This window comes from Ambystoma mexicanum, chromosome 2q (assembly GCF_040938575.1).
Source record: "Ambystoma mexicanum isolate Mex_15411 chromosome 2q, UKY_AmexF1_1, whole genome shotgun sequence".
Classification (NCBI taxonomy): domain Eukaryota; kingdom Metazoa; phylum Chordata; class Amphibia; order Caudata; family Ambystomatidae; genus Ambystoma; species Ambystoma mexicanum.
The window spans coordinates 882,167,234-882,180,643 of NC_090924.1; the positions used below are offsets into that span (position 1 = coordinate 882,167,234).

At 48.4% G+C, this 13,410-nt stretch overlaps 1 protein-coding gene across 2 annotated transcripts in view; it reads left to right on the top strand.

Moving 5' to 3' along the window:
• LOC138569807 (uncharacterized) overlaps positions 1 to 5,457 on the top strand; it is a 312,946-nt gene extending 307,489 nt beyond the window's left edge. The window contains exon 5 of one of the 2 annotated variants that reach the window (XM_069648149.1): positions 1,520 to 4,667. In XM_069648149.1, coding sequence (XP_069504250.1) covers positions 1,520 to 3,039 — 1,520 coding nt within the window. In that variant the 3' untranslated portion in view covers positions 3,040 to 4,667. Of the gene's footprint in view, positions 1 to 1,519 lie in introns of both variants that reach the window. The other variant, XM_069648148.1, reaches the window with a different exon arrangement.
• The last annotated feature ends 7,953 nt before the right edge of the window (positions 5,458 to 13,410 follow it).

Genomic DNA, 13,410 nt, shown 5'->3' on the forward strand with positions numbered 1-13,410 from the left:
CCAGCTCTCTCTCCACCTTATGGGCAGCTTATCCTTCCTATATAGGGCTTCCTTCCTCCCTTTTGGTGCCCTGGGTGATGGGTCTTACTTGTGTTTTGGGGCAGTGTTGTCCTTCTTTTCCAACTGCTTCCTGCACCCCCAGCAGCAGGCTTCTTCTACTTTCTTCAGTTTCTTGCTCGCATGTTCTTCTTTTTAAGACCACTTCGTCGCCAATGTTGTAAAGTGACTTCCAGGCTTCTTGGGATTACTTATATGTTTATTACAAGTACTTAAGTCACAGTTACATGAAGTTATATACATAAGTGGACAGGACATAACACTGGCTCCCATCACCCAGGCTGGGGAGCTCTAACTGGTTGGGTGTGGAATCCTTGGGTAAACATTCCGACATTCACAAGGCAACACTCCACATGACATCACCAGCTTTCACATGCAGAGACAAGCACATCACAACAGTTACCACCACTCGGCTTGACACTGTTAGCGTTGGATCATGAGTAGGGGTACAGCGGTAGGTTCCCATTCCCCATGGGGTCCATTGGACCCAATAGAGTTGTGTGGGGTGCTATTACCGCCAGCGGCAATTGCACCAATGGTAATTGTGCCGAAAGCAGGCAGTAAGGGGGCCTTTGTACCACCAGTAAAAAGCTGGAGGTAAAACTCCCACTTACCGGCCGACTCATGATTGGGCCAACCATTAAATGCAGCGGTAATAGCGTTACCGCGACATTCAAGGTTTAAGGCCCAACTCATGTTGAGTCCCATGGGCCTTATTCACAGAGCGTTTTCCAATGGCCTTTTTGCCATAATAAAACGCTTCTTTGAGTTAGGCCCCAAGTCTTCAGAGTGACCTTGGTAATATCCACTCTCCTCTGGCTCCGTGCTCTCAATGCACGCCGTGATAGGAAGTGTCCCTCCCACGTTATGCAGTCAGAGGCAGCCCTCTCAGGCGTGATGTGGGCCCGTGCATCCCTGCATATGGTCCTTGTTTGACACTTGGGTGCCATCTGATTTGGGGGCTACTCAAAAGTACACCTAGAGAGTGACGGCTGGAATCACAACTTTGTCTTGGCAATAAAGATGCACACTGACACATGTGTGCCTCTCTTCGCAATGGGACATGTATGTAATGGTCTTCCGGCTGCAGTCTGTTCTAAGTTCAGGATCACATCTAGCACCAAGTGGAAACTGCATCCTGAGGTACTTTGTATAATGTTGCACATTGTCCCGCAAGCTGCTGAGGTTAATATGCCATTTTACTAAATAGATGCGTTGAACGGTAGATGCAAACGTTGATTCAAGCATTACAAATTACTTTTTTTTCCTTAAAAGTCAATGAATTGTTCTAAAAACGGGGACATAATTGAAAACATCCCAAATAGTGGACCTGCCATTTGTGTTCATAGAGCTGATCCTAAGATTTAACTTGCACAATATGTGTTTGCAAAGTGTGCCTTCTTATTGCAGTAATATTGTGTGCCCAGAATTTTAACTTGATTTGTCTTTTTATCACACTCAGGTGGCTTTCGATGCCTTGGCATTCCCGAAAGAGATGCAGTCTCAGGACTTTGTGGCAATGGTTACTTTTTCAATAAAGAAATACAGGAATGCCAAGCATGCTCCGAGTGTGAGCATGGAATGGTAGCGTTTGCGTGCTCCCCGGTCACTGACACGGTCTGCTCCGCAGCGTCCGAAACCACGTTTTCTGAATGTTGGTCGGCCGGAGTGTCCTTACCATCGGCCAAACCTGTATCGGCCCAAGTGTTTATGGGTTTGAATCTGAAGATCAAAGAAAAGTTACAATGTGACATCCTGTCAACAGAAGAGAGCAGACTGGTATTCAAGCAACATGGTCTAATATGGGTCGATCTGAATTTCGCCGTCAAGCATAATTGCAGAAATTTCCTTCAGCTGTCTTTGAAGTTAAACAACAGTGAGGAGGGTTACGAACTGAGTGGTGTACGCATTGAACAACCAGATGGCAAATATTATCAGAGCACTACTTTAAGTAGCGCAGCCGAGGTCGAGCCTGGACATACACTATCTGTCTTCCTAAAGAGTCCCAACCAATTCTGCAACCAGAGCAAAGACCTGAACGCCTATGAGCTCAACACGCCTCTCAGCTTGTTTTGGTTATCTCATGACACTGGGGCGGTGGCAATGAGTGCCCAAATGTCCACAGCTATGCATTATCAAACCAACTATCGGCCAACTTTTAAAATCATCTCCGTATCTGACCCCTACATGGTGAGCTCATCGCACGACGGCAGAAGCATAAAGTTTACCGAAATGGGTGTCGTGAAGTTTGTTTTCCAGCAGGCCCTCTACTCCATGGGTCATACATGCGTTCAAGAAGGCTTTTCCCTGGTCGCTTACATCAATAAGAATGGCACAAATGCAGAGTTGATGCATGTGTATAAGTCTGGGGTGAATTATAGGGACACCTCAATATCGGCTTCTGGGGCAACCAAGGTCAGTGCTGGGGACATGATCAGCTTTGAGATCCTCTCCCCAGCCCAGTGCAATGTGCGTTATTTTGGAGAAAATTCTGGCATTAGCATACTTAGCCTTATCTGGATCCCATCTCCAGTCTCTGCGGCCTTGTCGGCCACCGTGTCCACAACGGGATTGCCAACCGGAGCAGTGAGAAACAAATGTTTGCATTTCAGCACATCCTCCTCCCAGGAAAAACAAATACAATTGGTAACTTCTGGACAGTTTGCTCAGAAATACTTCCTTTTCACTGAGAGGGGAACGGCCAGCGTTTCCTTTAACCTTAAGGTGATACACTCTTGTAATATCATCAAACTGACATTAAACACTCACTTGGGTGGTCAGGTGCAGCCAGCAGCCATTGCCCAGCAAATTGGAGGTCAAATGCCGGAGGGAAGTGTTTGGACCACTGTGTCCCTCCGTTCAGCCTTTGAGGTTCAGAACGGCACAATGATTTCAATTTCTCTTGACTGCGTGCGTGGTAGGATCAATCAGATCGCTCATGAACATGGTACCAGCATATCTGTCCTGTGGGTGTCCTCTTAATCAAGAAGCAACAAAACGGGGCGGCCATGCACTTACCTTTCAGTACTGATGGGACGTTATTGATGTGCATGTACATCATTGCAATGCCAAATCCATCAGTGTTGGAGCTGGCTATACTCTACACCATCACCAATGGGAAACAGGCCTATCTTGTATCTCTTCGGCGCCAAATAGCATGTCTTGGAGCAAACCCTATTCAGTTACAAAGTAACTCAACACAGCATAACACTGTTATAAGGAAGATAGAAATACAGAAGCAAATCAAGAGTGAACAATGAAAGAACAATGACGCAAATATTTAATTGGGATAATTCATATCATTAATGTCAACCACGCAAACAAAAACCAAGAGACAGCATTTGAATGCAGCCTACAGATGAACAGCATTCACAGCCTCGTGGAACGTCCTTTTGTGGGTCTAATTCGGAGCCCTTTAATGATCTGAGACCTGAAATTGCCAGTCTTTATTTTAAATCAGTTGTATGCAAAGCCTCATCTTGCAGAGACTAATTGCGAGACTCAATGATGAATTCATAATTAAAAAATAAAATAAGGGGACAGATATAAAATAAAATGCAAAACAGAGACAAACATATATTTGATGTAGGCCAGGGTGCTCCGATGCCCACCTAAATGCACATCATTTCTCTACCTTCTCCCTTGTATATATTTTCTTGTGCTATCTCGCATCATAATCTCCGTATAGTTTCATGTCCACTTTTTTCATTCTTCATCCACCTTTCTCTTCAAATATTTTATTAGTTTTACTTTCATTTCCTGCGCACTCAGTTTCAGAAATCTGATGTCATCAAAATCCTTGGAGCAGTAGAAGTGATATCACATGCCCTTGACCCCCTCCCCATAAAACATCAGAAGAAGTTTCATTGCACCACCTTTGAGTCTGGTAACGGCCATGGTTTGCTAATTGAGAGGCTGCGGAATGCTATTGCACAGTTATTATAACAGACAGATATAGCATCTTCACAATGCATGAGGATAGAGATGTAAGTTCATCTAACAACTGCTGGTGTGTAATATAGTATTTTACATTCACACCCTTCCTCAAAGATATGGTGATATTAAAATCACATCCGCAAGAAAAGGTACAAATTATTGGGCTGAAAGAATGTGAGTCACGATATACTCAGCAGCAAGGAGGTTGTCTTCTCACATAGAGACCATGTCTGGAAATAAAATTCTGCACCAATGGTAAGTCCCAAGACCGCTGCATGATTACTAAGCACCTTTTGGAATACTGATGACTTTTAATTAGCAGCATCTTTGTATTGTTGCATTTTAATTTTGCAAAAATTGCTAGATTTGTTCAGGAAAATTACACCAACAGGATATAATGGCACTCTGCCAAATGTTGGTTTCTTGGCACCCTATTTGCTGTTGTTAGTTTGCAACGATGTATGAACATCAAAAGTGTACAAAAGTACTGTTGATGCTACACAAATACACTAACATTGCTGTAGGTTTATCATGTTTAGGGATTCAAGTGAGGCTGGATTGCTTCTGTTCTTCCACACATATGATTTGAATAAGCATTGTGTGGTTAAGGGCCTGGGGAATGCGTTGAACCATGAACATTCTTTTGTAAACTATAAATGTATGTTTTAAGCTAATATTTTTAGCACTGATCCTTTTTTTCAGTAGCGTCTCTTAGCACTCAAGGTTGTTAAAGTGAAAATGTTTGACTTATTTATAATGTAACATGGTCAATTGCGAAAGTGGCAACTCCCGCAAAAAGCAATTCTCGATGAAGCAACCTCCTCAGGGCCTCTTCTCAATTTTTTGAGACCCCAGGAATGAGCACTCATTTTTAAAGATGCAAGTGAGCACTGAACTTTGAGTGGCCATCTTCTCTACACAGGTGGAAGGCTTCATAGTGACTTTCCCGCAAGCAAGTGACAAGATATTACACTGGGCAGTGATCATCCATTCATTAGAATGACGAACATAAAAACATGTTTGCAAGTGAAGAAAAACGGTGTAGTAATTTCCTTTTTTCCTAGACGCATTCCAACTACCTGTTCATCCGAGTATAGAAATGGTATTTTCAAGTTACCAAAACACTTTGACACTATTGTGACCCACATGGTATTCAATGTATGGAAACTTTAAATGTAATGGTTCTGCTGAAGCACACGCCTTTTTTTTAGTTCAATACAAAATACAATTATGTATTCATGTGCATTTCACTGCTAGGACTTACTTAAAACATACCAAGATATGATTTAATTTGATCGTAATTAAATCATTATGGACCAAATAAGACAAACACATATACATACTGACATTTTCTTTTCTTTCTCTTGTCCTTTTTCTTTTTTTGACTGTATATGAATGTTGTACCTGTACTTGTGAAAAGTGTTTTACAAACTATATCACAAATAAAAAATAAACTAAAAAACATTAAGTCTTTAAAGTAAATATAAAATCATGTTTAGGTGTCAAATGCTATGCAAGAACTCTGGAGGAAAATACTAAGGAGCACCATATGGAAACACACAAGTTCCTGGAAGAACATTACGAGAGAAACATATGCCTAAAGTGTTTTACGTTCTAGTGTCAAGAAATTAAACACATCAATGGATACAGCATTGAGACCAATGGCAGGAGTGACATTAAGGTGAAATGTGAGCAAGTGTTACGATTCCTGGTAAGAGTGAGCTGTGAGAGGCTGCTCTAGCAGGTGAGTGGGCCAGTTATAGAACAAAAATCAAGTACAAGTACAATCACCATGCTATTCTCTTTAGCAATGTCTGAAACCTTTAAAATGTTAAGTGAGGTGCCTCTGACCTCCTGGAACTCTCTTCCTCTCATCAGCGGCGGAAGCAGCGGTTATGGCCGTGCGGCTTGACGTTCACTGATCTTTCTAGGTCCCTTTCTCTAAGTAACGTGGTCCGCCAGAGGTGTCAGCTGCAACTTCGGCAGCTTTTCTCATGGCGCGCCGCGGCTTCTCTCGCGGAGATCGCGGAGACCGCGGCTGTGGTTGCGGTCGGAGACCTCAAGAGGTGCTAGCTCTGAGAAAACGGTGCCCAGGACTGGGATTGAATCATGTGCCCTGCCCAATAGACCGAGCAGACCTAAACCGGCGGCCGGTGAGCATTGGAAAAGTATGTTAGGTATATTTGCAGCATTGCCGCTCTCTGTTTTGTTTATCCCTCCTTTTGGATGTACAGCGTAGGCAGAACGGGACAGACTGAGAGGAGGTGTGCGGTCGTTCACACAGGCTTAGTTTCCCTTGGAGAGAGGCTCTTCCCTGGAGAGAGGGGCTGCACACACACTTGACTGGCCTCTCACCTTGCTGGCGCACAGTTCAATCATAATTTGTGTGGGGGAACAGTTTACTTTATGGGAGCCAGCACAAAAGGGGACATCTATAATTTACGCTCAAGGATTCAGGAGCTGTCCATTCATTCCCCTATGTGTAGTAATAAAAGTCCCATAAGTCAGATCGGAATGGAATTGGGACAGGTTGGCCTTCCATCTTCTCTTTCCTCGCCAACAAGAGATCGGGTACAGGAGGTTCTGACCCTCAGTACCCGGAGAAGACGAAGATTGCGGAACATGCAACCTGAACCCAAACTGCCCATAACTCCCTCAGCCCCAGGGATTGTTTTAAAAAGAGAGTATAATAACTCCGTTGTCCTCCCTGCTCCTGAGGGCTGTGAGACTCCCTTAGGAAATAATATGGAGCACTGGAAGTCACCCACTGCGGTCCCTCAAGAGGAGACTGGACTTCCTCCATCCTCCTTAGACCAATCTATACTCGATCACTGGCCGGATTTTATGGCCAGCATTGCCAAGGAGCTATTGCTTTGCACAAGCCCTTTTGATTTAGGTCTCCTAGTGGATTCTCTTAGTAAACTTGTGGTGAATCCAAGTTCTCTGAGCATGAACACAGCCTCACAAACTAATGAATCCCTCTACTTAAACGCTGGAATTGGGACAAACAATGTGGATAGGCTTGTCAAATTAACCTTCAAAAAGAGCTACTAGATAAGGCCTCACAATCGGATCATTGTAGTAAGACAGTAGAAGTACTGCACAGTATCTCGATGAATAAAAGCAGCATAACTACAATCTCAAACACTGTCAACCCCAACTTGGAACCAGCTGTCACTACTATTGCAGGGGCACAGAAATCAGGGCAAGATACCCAAATATCCCCTCCACAGACGAATGTTCTTCCGAAGTTGGTCTCCTCCAAGAACCTGCATATTAGAAAATGCCGGATGCCTAAAATAGAAGAAATGAGTATTCAGGATTTTGTCCTGGACAAGAGAAATGTTATTATTACTAATATTAGCAAGGTTAATGGCCATGAACCCAAAGAAGCCCTGTGGCTTAAAGTTCTAGCATGGCTAAGACAGAGAACTGGACCGGGTGTGGTCAGGTTATCAGATCTCAAAATCCTTCATAGGATGGACCTGAAAGACTGGAGCTCACATGACAACAAGGACTGCGTCCTGGTGGGGTGTGGGTCCAGTTCCCTACCTGCCTTTCTAAGACAGTGCAGATATATGCCGAGGGGATCCACCAGCTGCAATTTGATTATTTGATTATTTATTTGGTTTCTCTATGCCATGTTTTTTGTTGATTGTTTGCTTTGGTTATATTTTTTGTTCATTCTTGTCTCATGTTGAGAACTGTTTGTTTTGTTTGTTCCTTGTTGTCTGCACCCTTAAGCCTTTTGGGTACCTGGAGCGCAATACAAATAATAAACATAAACACATAAACATAAACATAAATACAGAGGAAAATGTTTGGGGAGAGCCATCACTTTCCCTCTATCGATTCAGCCTGGGCCCAGAGTTTAACTTGGCATTCTCCATTTCCTAACATGTTGTGCAGTTGCTTCCCATCACAGCAGACAGCCACTGGCCTGTCTTAAACTTCTTTTATATTGCTTGATATAGGACAAGGTCATTAAGTAGCATTTAAAACGTGGGTGTCCAAACACAGTAGAAATGATGTGATGGTGTCATCACAAGGACAATTTGGATGTTTTTAGCACAAACTTTATAAGGTGTGCATTTCGTTGCTTGAAAACAGAACGTGAATCAATGGGCAGGCAAAGTCTACTCTTAGTAGACTATGGCCTGATTTGCAATGCGTTTTTCAATCGGATTGCACCATTGTAAAATGCTTTTGTAAATCGGGCTCAGTGCCTATTTGGGGAGCAAGCAGTTAGTACGTCTCTAAATATACAACAAAAATGCCTTATGCATACCTAAGACTCTTGTGGTGAATAATCGTATCCTTTTGATTTGAAGCTAAATGTGGTTAATTTGGTTTATGGGTGTTTTCTGTGTTGGATTTGAAATCCAATAGACTGCACAGCTTCTTAAATATGCAGGGGACATAACCTGGAAGAATACAGAAAAAAGATATTGTCTGGCTCGTTTTGCTCCAGGGAGGCCTTCTTTTTTGACTTTCAAGAGAAAAAATCCTGGACAGTTTCTCAAAAGTTCAGGAGTAGTCTGGACTTATCCATAAAATATATGCATTGAGAAATCATGGTTATTATAGAAACATTACCAAGTACAATTCTTACAAGAATTGTTTTTATTTAATAGAGGTTTCTCGCAGAGTGATGCATGCTGGGAGCCAGGCACTGTGTTGCTAGTTGAATTTAAACCTAATGGCCCCACCAATATCAGGTATTGTTGTGTCAGATCCATTGTTAAGGATTTCAATCAGGCACACACCTACCATGCAATGCACAAATGAAATACTTATTTATTGTGTCTATAGGTTTAATATTCTGAGTGATATACCACTCATATCACACCCGTCTCAAAATACCCCCCAGGTCACAATGGACCAGGAATCAGGCTAGTTTGTAAAAGTAAATATTTATTTCTTTATTGAAAATTCAAATCACATATAGGTTTTAATATATATATATACATATTCAGTGAAAAAACTTTGTTAAAGGGATGTTATGGTTCCAAGTAAAACCGAAAAACCCTTGAAATTCGCCAGTTATGGTAAGCTAAGCAACCATAACTCGCGCCACCACTGTGCACTGCTAAGCCTAACACCTGTGGTTTTACTTGGAACCATAACGTCCCTTTAACAAAGTTTTTTCACTGAATTCCATAGGTTTTTAGTAGCGCAACTTAACCATAACGTCCCTTTAACAACGTTTTTTTACTGAATGTCATAGGTTTTTAGTTGCGCAACTTAACCATAACGTCCCTTTAACAAAGTTTTTTTTACTGAATTTCATAGGTTTTTATTAGTGCAACTTAACCCTTAAAGTCACTTTAACACATTTTTTTAACTGAATTTCACAGTTTTTTATTAGTGCAATGTAACCATAACGTCCTTTTCAATGGAGGAAGACCACTAGCATCCTAGGTTCTCAAAGTGGGAACCCGGGTTGGTAAAAAAAAAGGTTTTTCTTCCCAAACCGGGACGACACAGGCAGGCGTCCCGGTGTAGGAAGGAAAATCTTTTACCAAGATGGACACCAGGGAAAGGGAAGGCGGGGTGTATAAAGAGAACACAACAGGGCATCGGCGGGGGGTCGGGAAGACCAGGAGAGAGACACGGGGCATGAGTGGGGGGGAGAAGGGAGACACGGGGCATGAGAGGGGGGAGAAGGGAGACACGGGGCATGAGAGGGGGGTGGGGGGGAAGAAGGGAGACACGGGGCATGAGCGGGGGGGAGAAGGGAGACACGGGGCATGAGAGGGGGAGAAGGGAGACACGGGGCATGAGAGGGGGGTGGGGGGTAAGAAGGGAGACACGGGGCATGAGCGGGGGGTGGGGGGTACAGGAGGGAGACACAGGGCATGAGCGGGGGGTGGGGGGATACAGGAGGGAGACACGGGGCATGAGCGGGGGGTGCGGGAACAGGGCAGACACGGGGCATGAGCGGGGGGTGGGGGAACAGGGCAGACACGGGGCATGAGCAAGGGGTGGGGGAGGAAGAAGGGAGACACAGGGCATGAGCGGGGGTGGGGGGGAACAAGGGAGACACGGGGCATGAGCGAGGGGTGGGGGGAAAGAAGGGAGACACTGGGCATGAGCGGGGGGTGGGGGGAAAGAGAGGAGACACGGGGCATGAGCCGGGGGTGGGGGGTACAGGAGGGAGACACAGAGCATGAGTGGGGGGTGGGAGGGAAGAAGGGAGACACGGGGCATGAGCGGGGGGTGGGGGGAAAGAAGGGAGACACGGGGCATGAGCGGGGGGTGGGGGGAAAAGGGAGACACGGGCATGAGCGGGGGGTAGGGGGAAGAAGGGAGACACAGGGCATGAGCGGGGGGTGGGGGGAAGAAGGGAGACACAGGGCATGAGCGGGGGTGGGGGGGAAGAAGGAAGACACGTGGCTTGAGCAGGGGTGGGGGGAAAAGGGAGACACGGGGCATGAGCGGGGGGTAGGGGGAAGAAGGGAGACACAGGGCATGAGCGGGGGGTGGGGGGGAAGAAGGGAGACACAGGGCATGAGCGGGGGGTGGGGGGGAAAGAAGGGAGACACGGGGCATGAGCAGGGGTTGGAAAGAAGGGAGACACGGGGCATGAGCGGGGGGTGAGGGGGAAGAAGGGAGACACGGGGCATCAGCGGGGGGTGGGGGGGAAGAAGGGAGACACGGGGCATGAGCGGGGGTGGGGGGAAAGAAGGGAGACACGGGGCATGAGCAGGGGGTGGGGGGGAAAGAAAGGAGACACGGGGCATGAGCGGGGGGTGGAAAGAAGGAAGACACGGGGCATGAGCTTGAAAGAAGGGAGACACGGGGCATGAGCGGGGGGTGGGGGGAAGAAGGGAGACACGGGGCATGAGCGGGGGTGGGGGTGAACAGGAGAGACGGGGCATGAGCGGGGGGTGGGGGGGAAAGAAGGGAGACACGGGGTATGAGCTGGGGGGAAAGGAAGACACGGGGCATGAGTGGGGGGGAAAGAAGGGAGACACGGGGCATGAGCGAGGGGTCGGGGGAAAGAAGGGAGACACGGGGCATGAGCGGGGATTGGGGGAAGAAGGGAGACACGGGGCATGAGCAGGGGGGAAAGAAGGGAGACATGGGGCATGAGCGGGGTTGAGGTGGGAAGAAGGGAGACACGGGGCATGAGCGGGGAGTGGGGTGGGAAGAAAGACACGGGGCATGAGCGAGGGGTGGGGGGAAAGAAGGGAGACACAGGCATGTGTGGGGGGTGGGGGAAAGAAGGAATACACGGGGCATGAGCGGGGAGTGGGGGGAAGAAGGGAGACAGGGCATGAGCAGGGGGTGGGGGGAAGAAGGAGACATGGGGCATGAGCGGGGCTGGGGGGAGAAGAAGGGAGACACGGGGCATGAGCAGGGGGTGGGGGGAAGAAGGGAGACACGGGGCATGAGCGGGGGTGGGGGGGAAGAAGGAAGACACGGCATGAGCAGGGGGTGGGGGTGGAAAGAAGGGAGACACGGGGCATGAGCAGGGGGTGGGGGGTAAGAAGGGAGACACGGGGCATGAGCGAGGGGTAGGGGGAAGAAGGGAGACACGGGGCATGAGTGGGGGGTCGGCGGGGGAAAGAAGGAAGACACGGAGCATGAGCGGGGGGTGGGGGAGAAGAAGGGAGACAACGGGGCATGAGCGGGGGTGGGGGGGAAGAAGGAAGACACAGGGCATGAGCAGGGGGTGGGGGTGGAAAGAAGGGGGACACGGGGCATGAGCAGGGGATGGGCGGGGGAAAGAAGGAAGACACGAAGCATGAGCGGGGGGTGGTGGAAAGAAGGGAGACACGAGGCATGAGCAGGGGGTACAGGAGGGAGACACGGGGCATGAGCGGGGGGTGGGGGGAACAGGGCAGACACGGGACATGAGCGAGGCATGGGGGAGGAAGAAGGGAGACACGGGGCATGAGCGGGGGCTGGGGGGGAAGAAGGGAGACACTGGGCATGAGCGTGGGGTGGGGGGTTGAAGGGAGACATGGGGCATGAGTGGGGTGGGGGGAATAAGGGAGACACGGGGCATGAGCGGGAGGAGGGGGGAGAAGGAAGACACGGGGCATGAGCGGGGGCGAGGGGGAGAAGAGAGACACGGGGCATGACCGGGGGGCGAGGGGGAAGAAGGAAGACACGGTGCATGAGCGGGGGGTGAGGGTGGAAAGAAGGGAGACACGGGGCATGAGCGGGGGGTGGGGGGAGAAGGGAGACACGGGGCATGAGCGGGAGGTGGGGGAAAGATGGGAGTCACGGGGCATGAGCGGGGGGTGGGGGGCAAAGAAGGGAGACACTGGGCATGAACGGGGGGTTGGGGGGAAGAAGGGAGACACGCGGCATGAACGGGGGGGTGGGGGGGAAGAAGGGAGACACGGGGCATGAGCGGGGGTGGGGGGAAGAAGGGAGACACGGGGCATGAGCGGGGGTGGGGGGAAAAGAAGGGAGACATGGGGCATGAGCGGGGGTGGGAGGGAAAGAAGGGAGACACGGGGCATGAGCGGGGGGTGGGAGGGGGAGAAGGAAGACACGGGGCATGAGCGGGGGGTAGGGGTGGAAAGAAGGGAGACACGGGGCATGAGCAGAGGGTGGGGGGGAGAAGGGAGACACAGGGCATGAGCGGGGCGTGGGGGGGGACAAGGGAGACACAGTGCATGAGCGGGGGGTGGGGGGAAAGAAGGGAGACACGGGGCATGAGCAGTTGGGTGGGGGGAAGAAGGGAGACACGGGGCATGAGCGGGGGGTGGGGGTACAGGAGGGAGACACGGGGCAAGAGCGGGGGGTGGGGGGGAAGAAGGGAGACATGGTGTTGGAATTGAAAAGATATTATGCCTCCTATCGCAGTATTTGAATGTGTGTTGGCCTACGCCAAGTTGTCTAAAATATCATGTAAAAGACTCCGCGGCAAGGTCTTGACCTTAACGAAAAATTGTGTAAGTCGCCATCTTGGATTTAGCCGCCATTTTAGGTTCTCTTGTGATGTGGAAGTCACCCTGAACATCAAAATGGAGGCAGAATGACATTCTGAGTGAGATTCTGGCCGTCGTGACCTCCGCACACATGAATAAGTAATATGCCTGCAGGCCACTTGTCGGGGTAGCAAACTGAGACCTTGTCCTATCCCTGACCTATGTGTAAATGTACAACTATATCAGCGAATGCATAAATTATAGGATTGACCTGGCAAGGAACCCTAGGCCTGGTCCCAAGAATGGTTAACCCGTGAGGGGGATGGCCATGGCTGGATAAAGAGTATAAGAAGCCCAAGTATTCCAATGTACGGTCTCTCTACTAATGCATCAAACCTTCGTTGAAGTTCCTTACGTTACTCTGCGAGCCGAATAGCTATCCGTTTGTCAATTGACTTTTTGGTAACTGTTGTAGCTTTTAAATAAAGCACTTTGTATGTCCTTTGTAACCTGTGTTGGTGTGTTTCCT